Source organism: Egretta garzetta, unplaced genomic scaffold (assembly GCF_000687185.1).
Source record: "Egretta garzetta isolate BGI_Z169 unplaced genomic scaffold, ASM68718v1 scaffold70, whole genome shotgun sequence".
NCBI lineage: Eukaryota > Metazoa > Chordata > Aves > Pelecaniformes > Ardeidae > Egretta > Egretta garzetta.
The window spans coordinates 2,925,161-2,941,512 of NW_009258539.1; the positions used below are offsets into that span (position 1 = coordinate 2,925,161).

The window sequence follows — 16,352 nt, forward strand, 5'->3', positions numbered from 1 at the left end:
CCATCCCTGGAAGCATTGAAGGCCAGGTTGGATGGGGCTCTGAGCAACCTGATCTAGTTAGCAGTGTCCCTGCTCACTGCAGGGGGGTTGGACTAGATGACCTCTAGGGGTCCCTTCCAACCCAAAGCATTCTACGATTCTGTGATTCTATGAATATTGTTAAACAGATCCAAGAAATAATTTTAAAATGGAAGCATTGAGCATATTACTGTCTAACTTCATTATACAAAGAGATAGTGGAATTTAAGTGTATTTGATTAAGTTCTGTACATCCATTTACTACTTTGTCTTGAAGTGTTATCTGACATTCAGCTCACTACTATAATTTTGGAGATTGACTTTCCATTCCTATTCATCTTAAATAGCCATATTGCAGTTTTGTGGAATGAGTTTTCAAATCTGTGACTGATAAATTAGATTGAAATTGTAACATTTCACAAATCTGCTGCATTTATACTTTCTGGCTGTGTGTAAATAATGACTTGAGGTATAAGCCAATGGAGAATACTATAATTTAAAAATTAAATCCTTGGAGATGGATTGATTTTTTGATTTGTGCAAATTTTCTTCAGGGTCACAGTGATAACATTAATAATAATTTACATTTTGGTTTCATTGTGGTATTCTTATTTTCCAATTGATAGTGAAAGGATGTAACATACATGTGGGTTTGGGGGAATTTGTAGTTGCTGAAAGCCAAAATTTCTTCACTGAATTAATTGTAGTGACTGCGTGATAAATATTACAGCAACTTGAAGAGTTTTGCTGTTTCTCAATTATGTCACACATTGTCTTTCTAATACAACCTGTGCAAATAAAGCATCTAATTTTGTTATGGAATTGAAGGACTGATAATGGTATGTGGATCCAGGCTTCGATACAGAAATTTTATTGGAAGTTCTGTTCCATTTCAGCTTATTGCGGTAGTTCTTTATTAGATTTTGTGAAAATGTGAGTAGTAGCTAAGTATTTTACTAGTTATCAACAGAGTTTTGCATTGCAAAACAAGAGAATTAACTTTTTTTTTCCTGTGAGATCTTAAGAAGTAATGAAAGACAATTTATTTTAATAGTCTATCAAACTCCTTTTTTTCTTGTATTTTCTTAATTAAATTGCACAGTATGATGTAGCTTTGGCTTATACATTCTTGTAAAGTACTTAATAGAATTAAACATTTTAAAAATTATATAATAATTATTTACTATTTATTTGTTACATTATTTCCAGATATATGTGGAATTTTATTAATGAAGAGCATTCTTCCAGAATGTCCTTATATCTTTGTAAATGGGCATAATTCATACATAAACTATGAGAAGAATAAATTCATATTTTTGAAGATGATAGACTTCCTAGGAAATAGGGATAATCATCAAAGTGGGAGTTTTTCTTTTTCTAGCTCACTTATACAGTTAAAAAATATTTCACCCATTAGGTCACCTGGTGCATTTTCTAATGATTATGCCCAGGAATGTTCAAAAGATGTTCAAGAATGGAATAACTACAAGTAGGAAAGTTTTTACAAGACAACACTAATATTGATGTGATTGGGATTTTTTGGCAATAGGATACTCACAAAGATTGTAGATAAGAATCAGCAATGTTACGTATTTTCCAGGTGCTTAAAATTGATCACTATTTTAAGAAACTGCAGTTATTCAGGCCTGATGATAAATTCTCTGTGTGGGTATGTGTAGATCCATCTATTTCTATCTGTATCAATACTGTGCATATGGGTATATCTATCCAACCCACCCTTGGTAAGATTCCATCCAAAAAGCAGCTTAATTTTTTGGTATTGAACAGGTATGGAACACTAGAATTCCTCTGTCCTGTGCCATGGTTGTCATGAGTTTGTGAGGGCACCTCTCCCCAGGCCATTTCGAGTTAAAGTACTCTGTAATGCACCGATATTGTTGCTAGGTACAAGTGCTTACTTTTTTATTGTGTAGAATCATCCCTAAATGCTACAGTTTTCACTATTTTTATCTTGGCGTGCTCATATCTATTGGAATACCTCTGGGACAAGATTTTTGTCTTTCAAGTTTTCTTTGCTTATTCCTGAATTATGTACAGTACAGGCTGGGAGCTGACCTGCTGGAAAGCAGCTCTGCCGAGAGGGACCTGGGAGTCCTGATGGATGACAAACTCACCATGAGCCAGCCATCTGCCCTTGTTGCCAAGAAGGCCAATGGTATCCTGGGGTGCATTAAGAGGAGTGTGGCCAGCAGGTCGAGGGAGGTAATCCTCCCCCTCTACTCTGCCTTGGTGAGACCCCACCTAGAGTACTGTGTCCAGTTCTGGGCTCCCCAGTTCAAGAAAGATGAGGAACTCCTAGAAAGAGTCCAGAGGAGAGCAACTAGGATGATTAAGATACTGTAGCATCTCCCCTACAAGGAAAGACTGAGAGAGTTGGGCTGGTTCAGCCTGAAGAAAAGACTGAGAGGGGACCTCATCAATACATACAAATATCTTAAGGATAGAAGTCGAGAGGATGGAGCCAGACTCTTTGCAGTGGTGCCCAGCGACAGGACAAGGGGCAATGGGTACAAACTGAAACATAAGAGGTTTCAGTTGAATATGAGGAAGTGATGGAGCACTGGAACAGGCTGCCCAGGGGGGCTGTGGAGTCTCCTTCTCTGGAGATATTCAAAGCCCGCCTGGATGAAGTCCTGTGTAACATGGTCTAGGAGAACCTGCTTTAGCAGGGGGATTGGACTAGATGATCTCCTGAGGTTCCTTCCAACCCTTGCAATTCTGTGATTCTGTGAAAAGTTCTCATTGTGATCCTAAAATCATTCCTACTTTCACTCCAGCAAGACTTTATTTTTTATTTACACTGGATTCTGGCAGCAGAACACAATGGAGAAAACATCAATTTGTTAAATTTCTTTCCTTTCAAGCTTAATTATATCTCATTAGAGATAGAAAATAGGAAGAATAGCTCCAGTATTTTTGCTATTTTGGCTGAATTTCTTAAAAAATACACTTTTATCAAGATCTGTCTCATTGTGGAAACACAATTCAGTATATAGCAGTTAAACAGAAGAAGGGTGAGGAAGTAGTGGCAATGATGGCATAAGCCTTCAGTGTGTAGCATAAGCTGGAGTTGCATTATGTCAGAATGTTCAGTCAGGGAAAGTCAACAGGGAGAATGATACAAAAGCAATGCATGTGTGCTGCATATCTGGGCTTGTGAATTCGGCAAAATCATTAACAGAACTATGACTTTATCTTTTGGCACAAAGGTTTAGATAGTAATATAGACTAGTTGGTTCAGCATCATGTTATAATAATGCTTAAATTAATACAGAAACAGGCATTCAGATTCAAGGTTGCTCAGTTGAAACTCCAGATCATAAGGGAAACCTTCAGTAATCAGTTGTTGTGTTTCATACCTGTTTCATAATCTCTCTTTTGGTGCTAATTGTTTTACAATATAAATAGTATTAATGAAACTATGTATATAACTAGAAAAAATATTAAAAACTATTACTGATAGATGTTTTATTTCTGAATTCATTGGGTAGTTTGTCATTTCAGATGTGCAAGTTTTTGTATTTTAGGTTCCTATTTTGCATTTTGTGAAAACAGAGATAGAAAGAATTCCAACTCTTTGGTTCGGCTTCTTACAATCTTCCCAGCACCTTAAAGAACTAAGGAAAGCTGTGTCCTTGCTGGAGAGGATGCGAGGAGGGTGGTGTGTACTGTAGTTTACCTTGCAGTCACAGTTCTCTGATCAATTAGACTTGGGGCATTTTGAAGCATAGCATGGCCATCTTTCTACCCTCAAAGGGAAAACTGCATAAAATGGTAAAGTGCACTCACATTTCATATGGGTGACAATAGGTTACACCTTCTTATGAGAACTTTAGGAAGAGTTTGGGAAATGTGATTGCAGAAGGCAGGCTAACAGGAAAAAAACTATTCAGAATTTTAAAATTCTGAGATTGGGCTGTATAGCACATTAGAAGCATATATGTTTTGGAGTAATGTGATTATATGGAGTATAATGGAGTAGTGTGATTATAAATTAATTAGTAAAAACTTTATTAAACCAAAGTGTTAACAGAAAGAATCATAGAATCACAGAATACCAGGTTGGAAGGGACCTCAAGGATCATCTGGTACAACCTTACCTGGCAAAAGCACGGTCTAAACAAGATTGCCCAAGCACCCTGTCCAGCTGAATGTTGTGTCCAATGTTGGGAAATCCACCACTTCCCTGGGGAGATTATTCTAATGGCTGATTGTTCTTATTGAGAAAATTTTTCCTCTTGTGTCCAGCTGGAATCTCCCCAGGGAGAACTTGTACCCATTACCCCTCATCTTTTCCATGTGACTCCTTGTAAAAAGGAAGTCTTCGTCTACTTCATGGCCACCCTTTAAATACTGGAACGTGGTGATAAGGTCTCCCCTAAGCCTTATTTTCTCAATGCTGAACAAACCCAGTTCTCTCAGCCTTTCCTCACCTGGCAGGCTTCCCACTCCTTTGATCGTCTTGGTGTCCCTTCTCTGCATCCTCTGCAGCCTGTCTGCATCTTTTTTGCGAAGTGGGGACCAGAACTGAACACAGTATTGCACATGTGGCCTGACAAGTGCTGAGTGGGATAACGGCTTCTTTGTCCCTGCTGGTGATGCCCTTGTTGATGCAACCCAGCATCCTGTTGCCTTTTTTTTGCCACAGCAGCACGTTGTTCACTCACAGTGAGCTCGCTGTCCACCAGGACCCCCAGGTCCCTTTCCACAGATGACTAAATTTTAGACACAGGGCAGGAAAAGAACACTATGGGATGGAAAAAGTCCAGTTACTGTTAGATATAGTGGGAACAGTGGAAAACCCATGGAAAGGAAGAAGGGGAATTATAGGTGTATAAAGAGTGAAATCAATTGACAAATTTTAGCAAATATTTCAACTAGTATTAAATGATTTCCAGAGTTTGAGAGTTGAAAGGATTAAATAGATCAAATGAATGAATGAAAAATTATGAAGACAGAGCTCATGCACAGAGTTAAGGAATTAACTAGGGATATCTCAAGGTAAGGAGTCTACCTCTGTCTTTACAAAAGGGTTCCATTCTCTATAAATTAGCGTCAAACTCATTTAGTACCAAGGCAGCAGTGGAGATGCACAACTACTTACGATGAAAAACTGAATAATTTTTAATTGGGAAATACTATGCATTTAGAAAGCTAACATCTGTAAACTAGCTTCTGATGCCTGGTACTTAACTTCTAGAAGTTTTCATGAAAATGAGAGAACTTAAAAGAGCCAAGTTAAATGCTTTACTGTAGTCAAGCATAATATTTTAATTTTTCAAAATATGTACTTCAGTTATTTTAAAGTAGTCAGAAGAGAAATCAGAAATCTGCAGATCTATTGTTCCGGCATGATTTCTGCAGAATGCATGTAAAGATGAATCTTTGCTTTCATAAAGGATTAGAGTGATGATGGAAGAAAAAAAGACCTTAAGATTAAACAGAGCTTTTAAATTAATGTAAACAGAATCATTTTTATACCTGTCATATATGCACATAATTAAAATTTGCACACAAGCTCATGCATATGATTCTAGATTCTTAGAAGCAAGGTTATTTCTAGCCCTGGGACGTCTTTTGAACAACAATAAAGAGATTCAGAGAATTTCTATGATTAAATTCATACTATGAAACAACAAGCTCTTCATGCCTTTAGGAGCTTTCATAAATAGGGGTAAAAGAGGTGACAAAGTTCTGAGCTGCTTTCTTTTAGACACCTCTTGCTTTGAAATCCACAGTTTCAGACAGCAGTCTGGGTTCTCTGCCTAACTGGAGAAAGAAGGCACTCAGCAACAGAAGCCTAAAAGTGCCAGCAAAAGGAATGGAGAATTATAACCAGGCCAGTAGTAAAATAGTAAGACATATTTTCTCTATGGATGTTTACTTAATCTCTTCAATCAGATTAGGGCCAAGGGCTTTGTTCCAAGATGTACAGGTCTGGCCAGTGCCCTAAGCTCCTGGTTATGTGGTGGAAAAGTGTTGGTATAAGTGCCTTTCTGGTCTTATAGATGGGATTAGCATGAATCAGAGTTCAGATATCCATGGAAAATTGCCTAATATGGAAACTCTGATGCTTGGAATAGAAGTTCCAGATTGTACTAGCACTTAAGCAATGGATTATATTAACATAAGTACCCCAGAGAGGATGAACAGTATTGGCAATGATTGGCTGTAATAGAAGACAAGATGACCTTAGAATTGTTTTTTTCTACAGAAAATATGAACAAAACTTATTTAGTAAGAAAAAAAAAAAAAAAGGTAACTTTGGGGAGGAAGAAAATGGTCAGTGATTCTAATGCTTTTACTGTTGCAAAAGAGGTCTTTGTAGATCCAAGTGTCCACTTGGATGCTTGACGGGCTAGCTGTTGTCATTAATGAAATGGATAAACAAACAGGGGGGGAAAAAAAAAAAGCAGCCTTTCTGATTTGACTGGTGATTTCACTCAAAATTCACCTAAACAGCACGGGGACTATTTTATTATTTAATGTAATAAGAAATTACACCATGCTACAGTACTACATGATATCCTGAACATATTTTTCAAAGGACTTCATGCCTCAGTGGAAAATCATCACCTGTAGTCAGACGTCCACTGCAGAAACTGCAGTGTCGATTTAAAATACCATCACTCAGCAGAACTTTGCTCCACCCAGTGGCATATGTAACAGAAGAGAGGGTGTGAGCAGAACCATTCATGCGGTTCACCTGCTGGCTTTCTGTACAACCAGTGACTTAAGCAGATAATTACCAGCCGTGATTGGTGATGCCTCAGACTTGAATGTCTCTCCCATGAGCAGCTGGTCATAGAGTCTGTCTGTAGCAAACTTATACAAGCGACAAAGAAATGAGATGCAATTAAAAAATTACTCTGAACCTATATTCCTGCAATCAGCTTTATAGTTTACAAAATCTAGAACTGAGCATATGAAAATTGCATTGTTCTTTTCATTGTTCAAATAGTTACTCTGTATGCCATCACATACATGTCATTTACGAAATACGACATACTAAAAAGCATGGTTTAATATCACCTGAGGTATAGCAATTGATGTTAAAACAACACTTCAGATTTTGCTTTGCTCTGTCTAGTTCAATGGATCACTACTGTTAAACCTCATTGTTACACTTCCAAAAAAAAAAAAGGTATGTAAAATATTAAGGACCTGACTGTGCAACTATGCATATGTAAGTAGTTTCATGGTCTAAGTGAGATACCTGTACTTGTATTGAGCAATGACTTCAACGTTTGTGCTTGATATGGTCTGTATATGCCAGCAGTACTCTTAGAGTATGTATCCTTTTCAGGTGCATAAAGGTTAGGACTTACCAATAGCACACTTTATATCTTACTCTACTTTTCAAAGCAAGTAGAATGGATATTGTGTCTATAGCATTCTTGCAAGAGTAACTTGCTTTTGATGATTTTTTCTCTTTCTTAATTCTCTATACCAGGTATCTTCAGATCTTTCAATGGTGGGTGGTGCACCTCTTATTACTGTAGAACCAGATGACACAGTGGCTTACACTTTGAGTGTATCTCCGTGGAGACGAGGAATCTTTCAAGGTACAATGTAGAACCTGAATACATAAAATCCTTATAAATTAGCAGATTAAATCTGTTCACATTTAATGCTTACGTTTCTGTTCAACATAACCTTTCCTCTGGAAATAAGACTATAATTACTGGTGATACTGGTTTTTAAGCTGGCTCATATTTTTATTTGTAAAGGTATATTTCTGCTAAAAATTGTTCAGCTCCTTCAAAAATTCCAACAATGTGCAACTTTATGCATTTAATTGGTCCCATGAAAATTGGCTCAATAAGAATTAATGATTTTGAATTGTCACCAAGTTCTTGGGTCTAAATTTAATTTTCCAAAACCTGTTGGATAGCTGTAGTTATCTTAGCACTACTAGAATGAAAGATTTAAAGGCAACAACCAGAATTTGATTCTTTCCCTTGATTAAAGTTCAACTTGTTGACCACAAGGCAAGAGTACATACATAGAATGTAGTGAACCCAATTTGTTCTTTGAGATGTGCAGAGACTAGGGATATTCTAAAATTAATTGCAAATAATTTGCATCAGTCCATGTTTATACTGGTATTCTTATGATACAATAGCAAAACTCTTGCTTGTATTAACTAACATCAGCATGTTATATTTAATGTTCTGTCCTTAAAATAATTTTTTAAAACAAATTATTTTAACAATTCAAATTTCATAATTTTCAAATGCTTAGTAACAATTACACAATACCGTGGTGCTCAGTTCTTACCTCAGAACCTGAAAGGCACAACTGTGAAAATGACGCTTTACAAATCAGTCTTTTTCTTCCTTGTAGAGTAGCTATTGTAGTAACTCTCACAGAGCAAAGCATGAAAGTGCGTTTGGGAAGGATTTATGGGAACAGAAGAGACCATCCTAAAGTGACTGAATAGTGCTCAGGAAACCTAGATTTGAACAACTTCTTAAACAAAAGAATTCCTGATATTGGATAAATCTCTTAATACAAAATGCTTAGTGTATAGTTCTGATTTTGTGGTTTCCTAACTCCAAACACTTGATTGTGCTGCCTTCTTAAACAATTGGGTTTAATGACAACTATTTTTTCACATTAAAAAGCTATTAAGTCTTCTCCCTAAAGATGCTAAACTAGTTTGCAATTTTGGCCATTTTAGTTTTAGTATCTGATGTGTAAAATATAAGTAATAATGTCATCTCAATTCACAGGTGATTCGCAAAATGAAATTAGTATTTGTAACAAAGCTTGGCCTACTGCCACAGGAAGACTTCAGTGCCTTCTTGCTAAATCTGTAGTCCTGAGACAAATTTCACTTTCTCTGAATGAGAGTCAGATTTCAATGAAATTTGTGACCATCAAAAATGTTCATGAGGAAATATTAAGGATGTATTATATTTTAATGTATGCTTTTTTTCCAGGTTTTAAATATTTAGGAATATTATCTTCTGGCATAGAAAATCCCCAATTCTTTTATACATACTGAAAGTTTCAGTAGAAGAGGTTCCAAGGAATCTATCATACAGCAAATTAATACCAGGTAGTGAAAGCCATGCCTTCAAAAGGACAGCAATGGTGTCTTCAGATCGACATCCCTTATGTTCTGTCATTCCCCTAACTTTTATTGCAATGGTTTCTGTTATGCTTGGAAGTATTATAAGTTCACTAAGTGAGCATAAGAGAGAACAATCGGTCTTGCCTAACTTGACAGAAAAGTTATTGGTTCAAAGACTGGGAAGCCATGAATGCTCTTTTTTCAGAAAACAGTTCATTATTTTATGCTTAAGGCATAATGTGATAGAAGGCTGAAGTTGTCCTTTGAAAAGAGGCAGGGCCCAGTTCTCTAACATCCACCCCCTGTCTCAGTGCTTGCTTTAATTACTACCCTAGGAAATCATGTTCATTCTTCCTCTGGAGCAGGGACAGTTTTGGTTATTGTCACAGAAATTTGTGCATGCTCTCTAATCATTCAGCTGCTGTAGGAGGGAGAGAGGTGGAAGGAAGAAAGGCCTCTGTCTCAGGTTTGAAAGGCAGCTGCTGATTTTCCTGTGTGATGTTAGGTGTGATATAAATCTAAGCATCAGGTGTCCTAGCCAAGGTAACATCAGTTAGGAAGTGCTTACTTTGTGGCTTCAGGGAGAAAGGAAGTTAGTCTGCTTCATACTGCGCAAGGCTGGGAAATCATATTTGTTCCCCAAAGCAGAATTTTCAGCTCCTGGGAAACTTTATTGTCAAAGCTGAGATATATATGAATTTTTGGCACTTCTAGGATGTTTCAGCAGCCAGCCTGAAGCTTGAGGATCACAGATTAGAAGTAGGCGATTCAAGTCGGAATTAATTAAGACTCAGGAATCTTTGTCCTTTTTAGCTTGAAGATATAACAGGTAAAGGATAATTTGAACACCCAAAAAGAAAGGTACCCTTTATTCAGTTTGGTGAGTTTGTTTAGAGGGAAGTAAATAATCCATGGGGAAAATATGTTGAATGATTGGTAATAAAAAGCAATGCTCAAAAACTATCCACAAAGCGAGTGAATTTTATCCTGTGGGGAAAAAAGAACAACTATTTAGATATCTAGTTGAAGACTCTGTCATACTGCCGATAGATGATCTCAAGTTTAGATCTCCCTAACTTTTAAGCATAAAACTCTGTAATCTTGGTGTTCTAGTGCTGGTTTTGTCATACTAAAATAAATTTTCATAAAAGGACTTTTACTGTATAAATTGTTGTACTGAGCAAATGGTCTGCATTTTTCCTTTACATTTAAAGTCTTTTTCATTGCAAAATTATATAGCTACAAAAATTATCCTTCTTTTGATTTCCTTCTGGCTATTTTACAATTACTAAGCTAAAAATGGACCCAGTTCTTTTCAAAGTCCATTTGTAAGCATTCCAACGGAGGGCTAATATTATATGCTTTGGCTGGTTTTGTAGCTGTATGACAGCTTTAACATAGAAATAATAGCTAATAAACATCTCACACAAGGTTCTGGCATCAGCCATCTAAGTAACAGAGCAATTTCCTTTAGGTTTGATAAAGCATCTTCTACATATTCCTTTATCTTTTATCAAAGTCTTGTTTCTGCTTTCCTCAGAATAGATCAGATTTTTTTCCAGAATAGACGAAAGCTCATAAAGCTTGAATATTTCTTGTGCAAAAGATACACACCTATTATAGTCAGTGTCCTTTTATCCATAAAAAATTACAAGCTTTTGGAAAGGAGCTTTCTAATTTTGTGAAATCACTTTCATTTATTTTTCAAGTATATCTGTATTTAGCAGGCAGCATTTTTCCACGCTACTTGGAGTTTTTGAAGCTTATGTTGAGGAAAAGGGGCAGCATATTACAGGCCATGGCCTGTCAGATGGAGCTGTAGGACAATTTTAATGAGATGGTGAAGATCATGCCAATACATTCTGGCCTGTAAATGAGTTGATTAAACTTGTTTGCTTAAGAGTATTTCCCTTCAATACTTGTGTGACACCTGATTTTAAAAAAGAAAAAAAAAATTATCCATTTATTTGTTTTGAGGAATTCTGTAAACTGATCTGCTGATCTCTCTAATTTCAATGGACTAATAAAATCACACATGGGAGGAAAACCATCTCTGTAGCTTCTTGTAGCCATTGCCTTATTTCCGGCACCTGTTGGTACCTTTGCTTTAAGCACTTCTTCAACTGAGACACCCTAACATATTGAGACTAATTCATCTGAAATAAAGACAAAGTTAGAAAGAACTTCTGGTTGCTTGATTACCATGAATGACTCTGGCATACTTCCACTGTTGGATCACTGGAGTGCACTGAGGAAGGGCTGCCCTATTTGTATATGCCATTGCCTGGCAAGATGATACCCACCATACCCTTTCCACCTATCCTAGTGCAGTTTGGGTTGTGTACTCCTGTGCCCTTTCATATCATGGTTTCATTGTCACATTAAGAACAGACAGTGAGAATTATAAATAAAACAATTCACCTCTTTATTAAATGCCAGAAAAACATATATGAATTATAGTTGACAGTGGGATTTGCCACTTGCTCATTTCTCCTATGTATGAGTCTTGAAGCTTATTCTGCTTCTTTTTCATCGATGCAGGGAGCAATTCATGTAGTCCCAGTGTACCTACAAGTAGCAGGATTTACAGAAACCCTTGAGAATTTACATATATCATCATAGAGGTTTTCCTATGCAAAAAGGAGATTATAAAGTTTTGTTGTAATCTCCGGTAAATATCTTTTTTTGACTGTAGAAAAATCGCCAGAAGAAAAATTGACCAAAGCTATAGCATACATAAATTACACTAATCTTTTTAATTTATCATATCTCTTCTATGGAACTTTTCTGAGGCAGAAAATACACATTGATTTCATTGGCCATAACAAATCAGGAAAAAATAAAAAAAAAACTCTTCCTACTCCCAAGACCTATGCATGTTAAGACCATGTTGGTATATTTAAGCCACAAGCCAAACATTTCTGTGTCTTCTCAGGTTTGTGTGATGAATTCCGTGGCCACATAGCCTTCTTGATTCCTGTTAAAATACTGGGATATTGTGGGGTTTTATCATCTCTCTGCACCAGAAAATAATAATGTACAATACAGATCTTTCAAATAGTCCATTCAAATAACACAGAAAGGAAAAAATTGAATATTTCTTGCTTTCTTAATTGGCTTCAGGGATGTGGTATTGTAGCGTATAGCCAATGAGTCAGTCTAGCATGTGGTGTTGCAATTACGATTTTATTGGGAAATAAACCGGCCTGCTTCCTTGTAAAGGGATGCATCTTCTCTAAAGCAATATAAAACAAGGCTCTGGTATTACTATGTGGACTGAAGATGTATAAAATGTTTAAACACTGGATAGTAAAGCTAGAAAATTTTCAATGATGTTTTGACCAAGAAACCTTTTAAAGCAATGTTGTATCAGCAAAAATAAAACCTCTAAAATTTATGTAATTTTTAACTATTCATTTTCAGCATAATTCTAGCAATAGTTGTAGGGCTGCTTTGGCAATTTAGTATTTTTTCTTGTGAAATATGTATGTGGTATTTTTCTAAAATACTTAATGGTGACATAATTCTGAGGCCAACCGAATCAGTGGGAATTGTATCTCTGTGATGTACATGAAGCATTGTTTGGTTTTGAATGGGTGCTTTAAAAATTGTTAGCCATGAAATTTTGACAAGTTAGTTACATCATTATATAATGTATGGCAGAGAAGTCAGAACGGAACAAATAGATGCAAGAAAAAAACCCAAGAACTCGCAACTGTTATTCATGAACAAATTATCATTTATCAGTTGCTTTGCAGCATCAATAAGGTAATATAAGATATTGCTGCCTTTGCTGAAGACTGTAAGAAACAGTGGGTTCTGCAAGACGATAGTGCGCTCACAGATGAAAGACTAAACTTCCTGTATCAAAGCCCTTACATAACATAGGAGCCAAGCCCAGCAGAACCTTATGAAAAAATGTAAACATGTTTAATTGTTATTTTAAATGTCATATTTGATGCAGTGTTTCTGCATCTTTCAAATGTATTTTCTGTCACTTCATAGAGTGCTAAGGATTTTTAATTAGTCTTTGTTGTAAAAAAGTCTTTTTCCCATCCTGCAAAACACCTTTTGATTGGAATTTTCTTGTAGACCATCATTTGAATAACTTCATATATTTATGTATCATCAGTTATTTTAATCTCCAATAGTAGTCATTGGATTGCACCATTCACTCCTGAAACAGGAGAGCATTCTGCTTAGGACAATATTATACTTAGGAAAACATTCCGTCTTAATTTAAAGACTCAAGTCATGCAGAGCATACTACGTATTAAGTATCCTCACTGATAAAGATTCTGCATTGTATATTTGACTTGAAATTAGTACCTTTTTTTTGTTATTTGCAGTTCTTGCCAGCAATCAAGAAGATTTTCTTTTTTCCCCCCAATAAAAAATGTAAATAGCTTTGAGCCAGTAGTAGCACTTTGGTGCCCAAGAAAATTATGAAAGAAAATTTATGAATATTTTAAGATTAAGCAGATAAACTGAGTTTAAAAACTGTATACCATCTGTAGTAAAACTGATTATTTGTTACTGAAATACTTCGAGAGATTTAATTGAGTGCCTTGCAGAGACCTGAATACATTACATCAATCCAGTCACCTTTATTGATAAAGTTTTTAACCTCATTGTTATGAATTCTGTTTGTTTGAGATCTGTTTTCCATAAATAAGGAAAATTGAGTGTCAGCAATTATAGTGCAATTCTTCGCTGATTTTTTGATTGTGCAATTGCTGGATTATCAGCACAGTGGTTTAGCAATTCAAGCAGTTCTTAGTTACCGTAGTTCTCCCACTAGCTCTTGAAATATTCTTGAGCATTAGCAATTTGCTGTTCTGAAACTTTTCAAGCGTTCCAAGATTTACTGCAAATAAAAATTAATTAGAGTTCTTCAGCCAATTATTTTGATGCTTCTGAGAGCACATTTTGTGCAGAGCCAAAAAAGTTAACTTGTTTTACCATCACCGTACTTACTGATGAAATAAAATTTTTTAAACTGTGAACACTCACATTTTGTCCCTCTTTGACCTACGCACATGTATGCACAATACAGTATTCTGAAATACAGACAATTGGTAAAGAAAACCCTCCATTGTCACTGCAAGCAAGGTCTATAATGTTAAAATTTAAAATTAAGTGAAAAAAAAGATTCTCTACTGTAAGCATGCTTTAGAATTTATGAATTTAGTGTTTTTAGCATTTACTCTATTTTTAATCAACTTGAAAGCTATAATTCTGCATTTTTTTTGTTCAATTGCTTATAATTGTTGATGTCTGTCAAATATATTGGTAGTTAGGATGGTATTTAAAATTACTGAAGTCTTTCTCTTGTACCTTGCTTCTCCCTAATATTGGGCTGCAATAAACGAAAATTATACTAGAATTATTTATTAAAATGCAAAATCAGATTAAGGAGTCAGTATTTATCTGAAGATCCATTAGGTAATATGTCCTCTTGTATAAATATTTATATACTTTGAGCATTTTCTTCAGACTTTATTCCCCTGAGCTTTCCATAATGGTTTTATTTTTTTATTATACTTACACATTTACCTTATCTTTGAAGATTTTTAAAAAAAATATTCAATAATTTCCTGAAATTGCAATCACTCTCCTGCTTATTTAGACACAATTTCTGGCTTCTGTACTGTGATTAATACTAGGAATTTGTAAACATTTTCTATTTAAAGTGTTATTTATTTTTATTTGCATTATTTAATTATTTGTGTTTTATTAGTATTATTGTTTGTATTTCATTTGTATTACATTTCAGCAACCTGATCTAGTTAAAGGTGTCCCTGCTCACTGCAGGGGGGTTGGACTAGATCACCTCTAAAGGTCCCTTCCAACCCCAAACATTCCATGATTCTATTATTTTATTTGTATTTTTATAGATTTTCTTAACAGAGGGAAGAAAATCTGGGATTTTGCTTTTCTAAGATATCCTGGTAGCATTTGACTTCAGTTATGAGTTTTTTGGCCCTTTTTTTTTTTTTTAGAGTATCACCCTTCTAGCATAATATTATAATCAAAACTAACCATGAGGCCATCATACTAAGATTGATCCCTCCTGGAATGAAATTAAACTAGAATGTTTAGTGCAGACTTCTGCACAAGCGTGTGATTAAGGGAAGAAAGTTAAGCCTTGAGGACTGTCATTGAGATGGGTGTGCATGTGTATGTGTACAGGAAGCTTGAGCAGCTCCTGGCTGCTGGTCACGGTGGCTTCCTGAGCCAGTTGTGGTGACTGGTGTGGTGCCATCTCTCCCCATCACTGCTGCTCCCTTTTCCAGGTTCCACATGAGCTTTGCCGCTTAGCTTTAGCTATTTCTGCTAGTAAGATGCTACATTCAGCTAGTCAGGGAGCACAGCACGAGCACATCCTCACTGCCATGTGATCTGTTACCACACAACTATCCCACTCAAAGCTGGAGAAACAAAAAATACCATTGAATGTAGGTGTTTTCAAATCAAATTGTTCTGGGACTCTCATAAAATTATATTAATTCTCTATTTCAAATTAAAAAAACCCTCCAATATGAATAATTTTTCCAAACCCTCAATAAGATACAGTTGCACAAGTTCCCTTTGGGAGACCATTTCACATATATTCTAATAATCTTGAACGGGAAAATTTCTTACTGTATAACATTATAAAATAAATCACCTCCTCAAATTAGTTTTTCACTGTACATATGAGGCAAGAATTAAACCTGCAACATATATTTATTTCAGCTTTGAAACTCTCCAGAATGTACTGAAATATGAGGGACAGTAATTTAGATAAAATAGTAATGATATCTAGTATCTCCAAGAAGTTGAGTAGATTTAAAAGTCTTAGTCAGAGGCACATAATGCAAGTAACAAAACCTGATTATTTAAAACTGGTATATCAAATCTTCCGGAATAACACTAGTGGTGTTCAAGGGAACCATTTTTTTTTTATTAGATTTTGTGTTATCAAATAAAAATCTGCATTTTTAACTGGAGAGACTTTTCACGCCAATTTAAAAATCTTGTTTTTACAATCTCTATGTATTTTATCTTCCCTAAATAGTTGTTTACAGTACAAAATATATGAGGGGAATATTTTAGCTATTACATTTATTATCTTATAGCACTAGAATGAGACACGAGGATTTTAAAAAATAACAGAAACAATCAAGATGATGCATAGATGCTTGTGCTGGGAAGAAAGATACTGTTATTTTCTGCCATATTTGATAATCTT

General features: G+C 35.6%; 1 protein-coding gene across 1 annotated transcript in view; it reads left to right on the plus strand.

The window, feature by feature from the left end:
- CFAP47 (cilia and flagella associated protein 47) overlaps nt 1–16,352 on the plus strand; it is a 401,308-nt gene that overhangs the window by 240,509 nt on the left and 144,447 nt on the right. Inside the window, exon 50 of the mRNA XM_035901932.1 lies at nt 7,493–7,604. Within this exon, the coding sequence (XP_035757825.1) occupies nt 7,493–7,604 (112 nt within the window). The remainder of the gene's footprint in view (nt 1–7,492; nt 7,605–16,352) is intronic.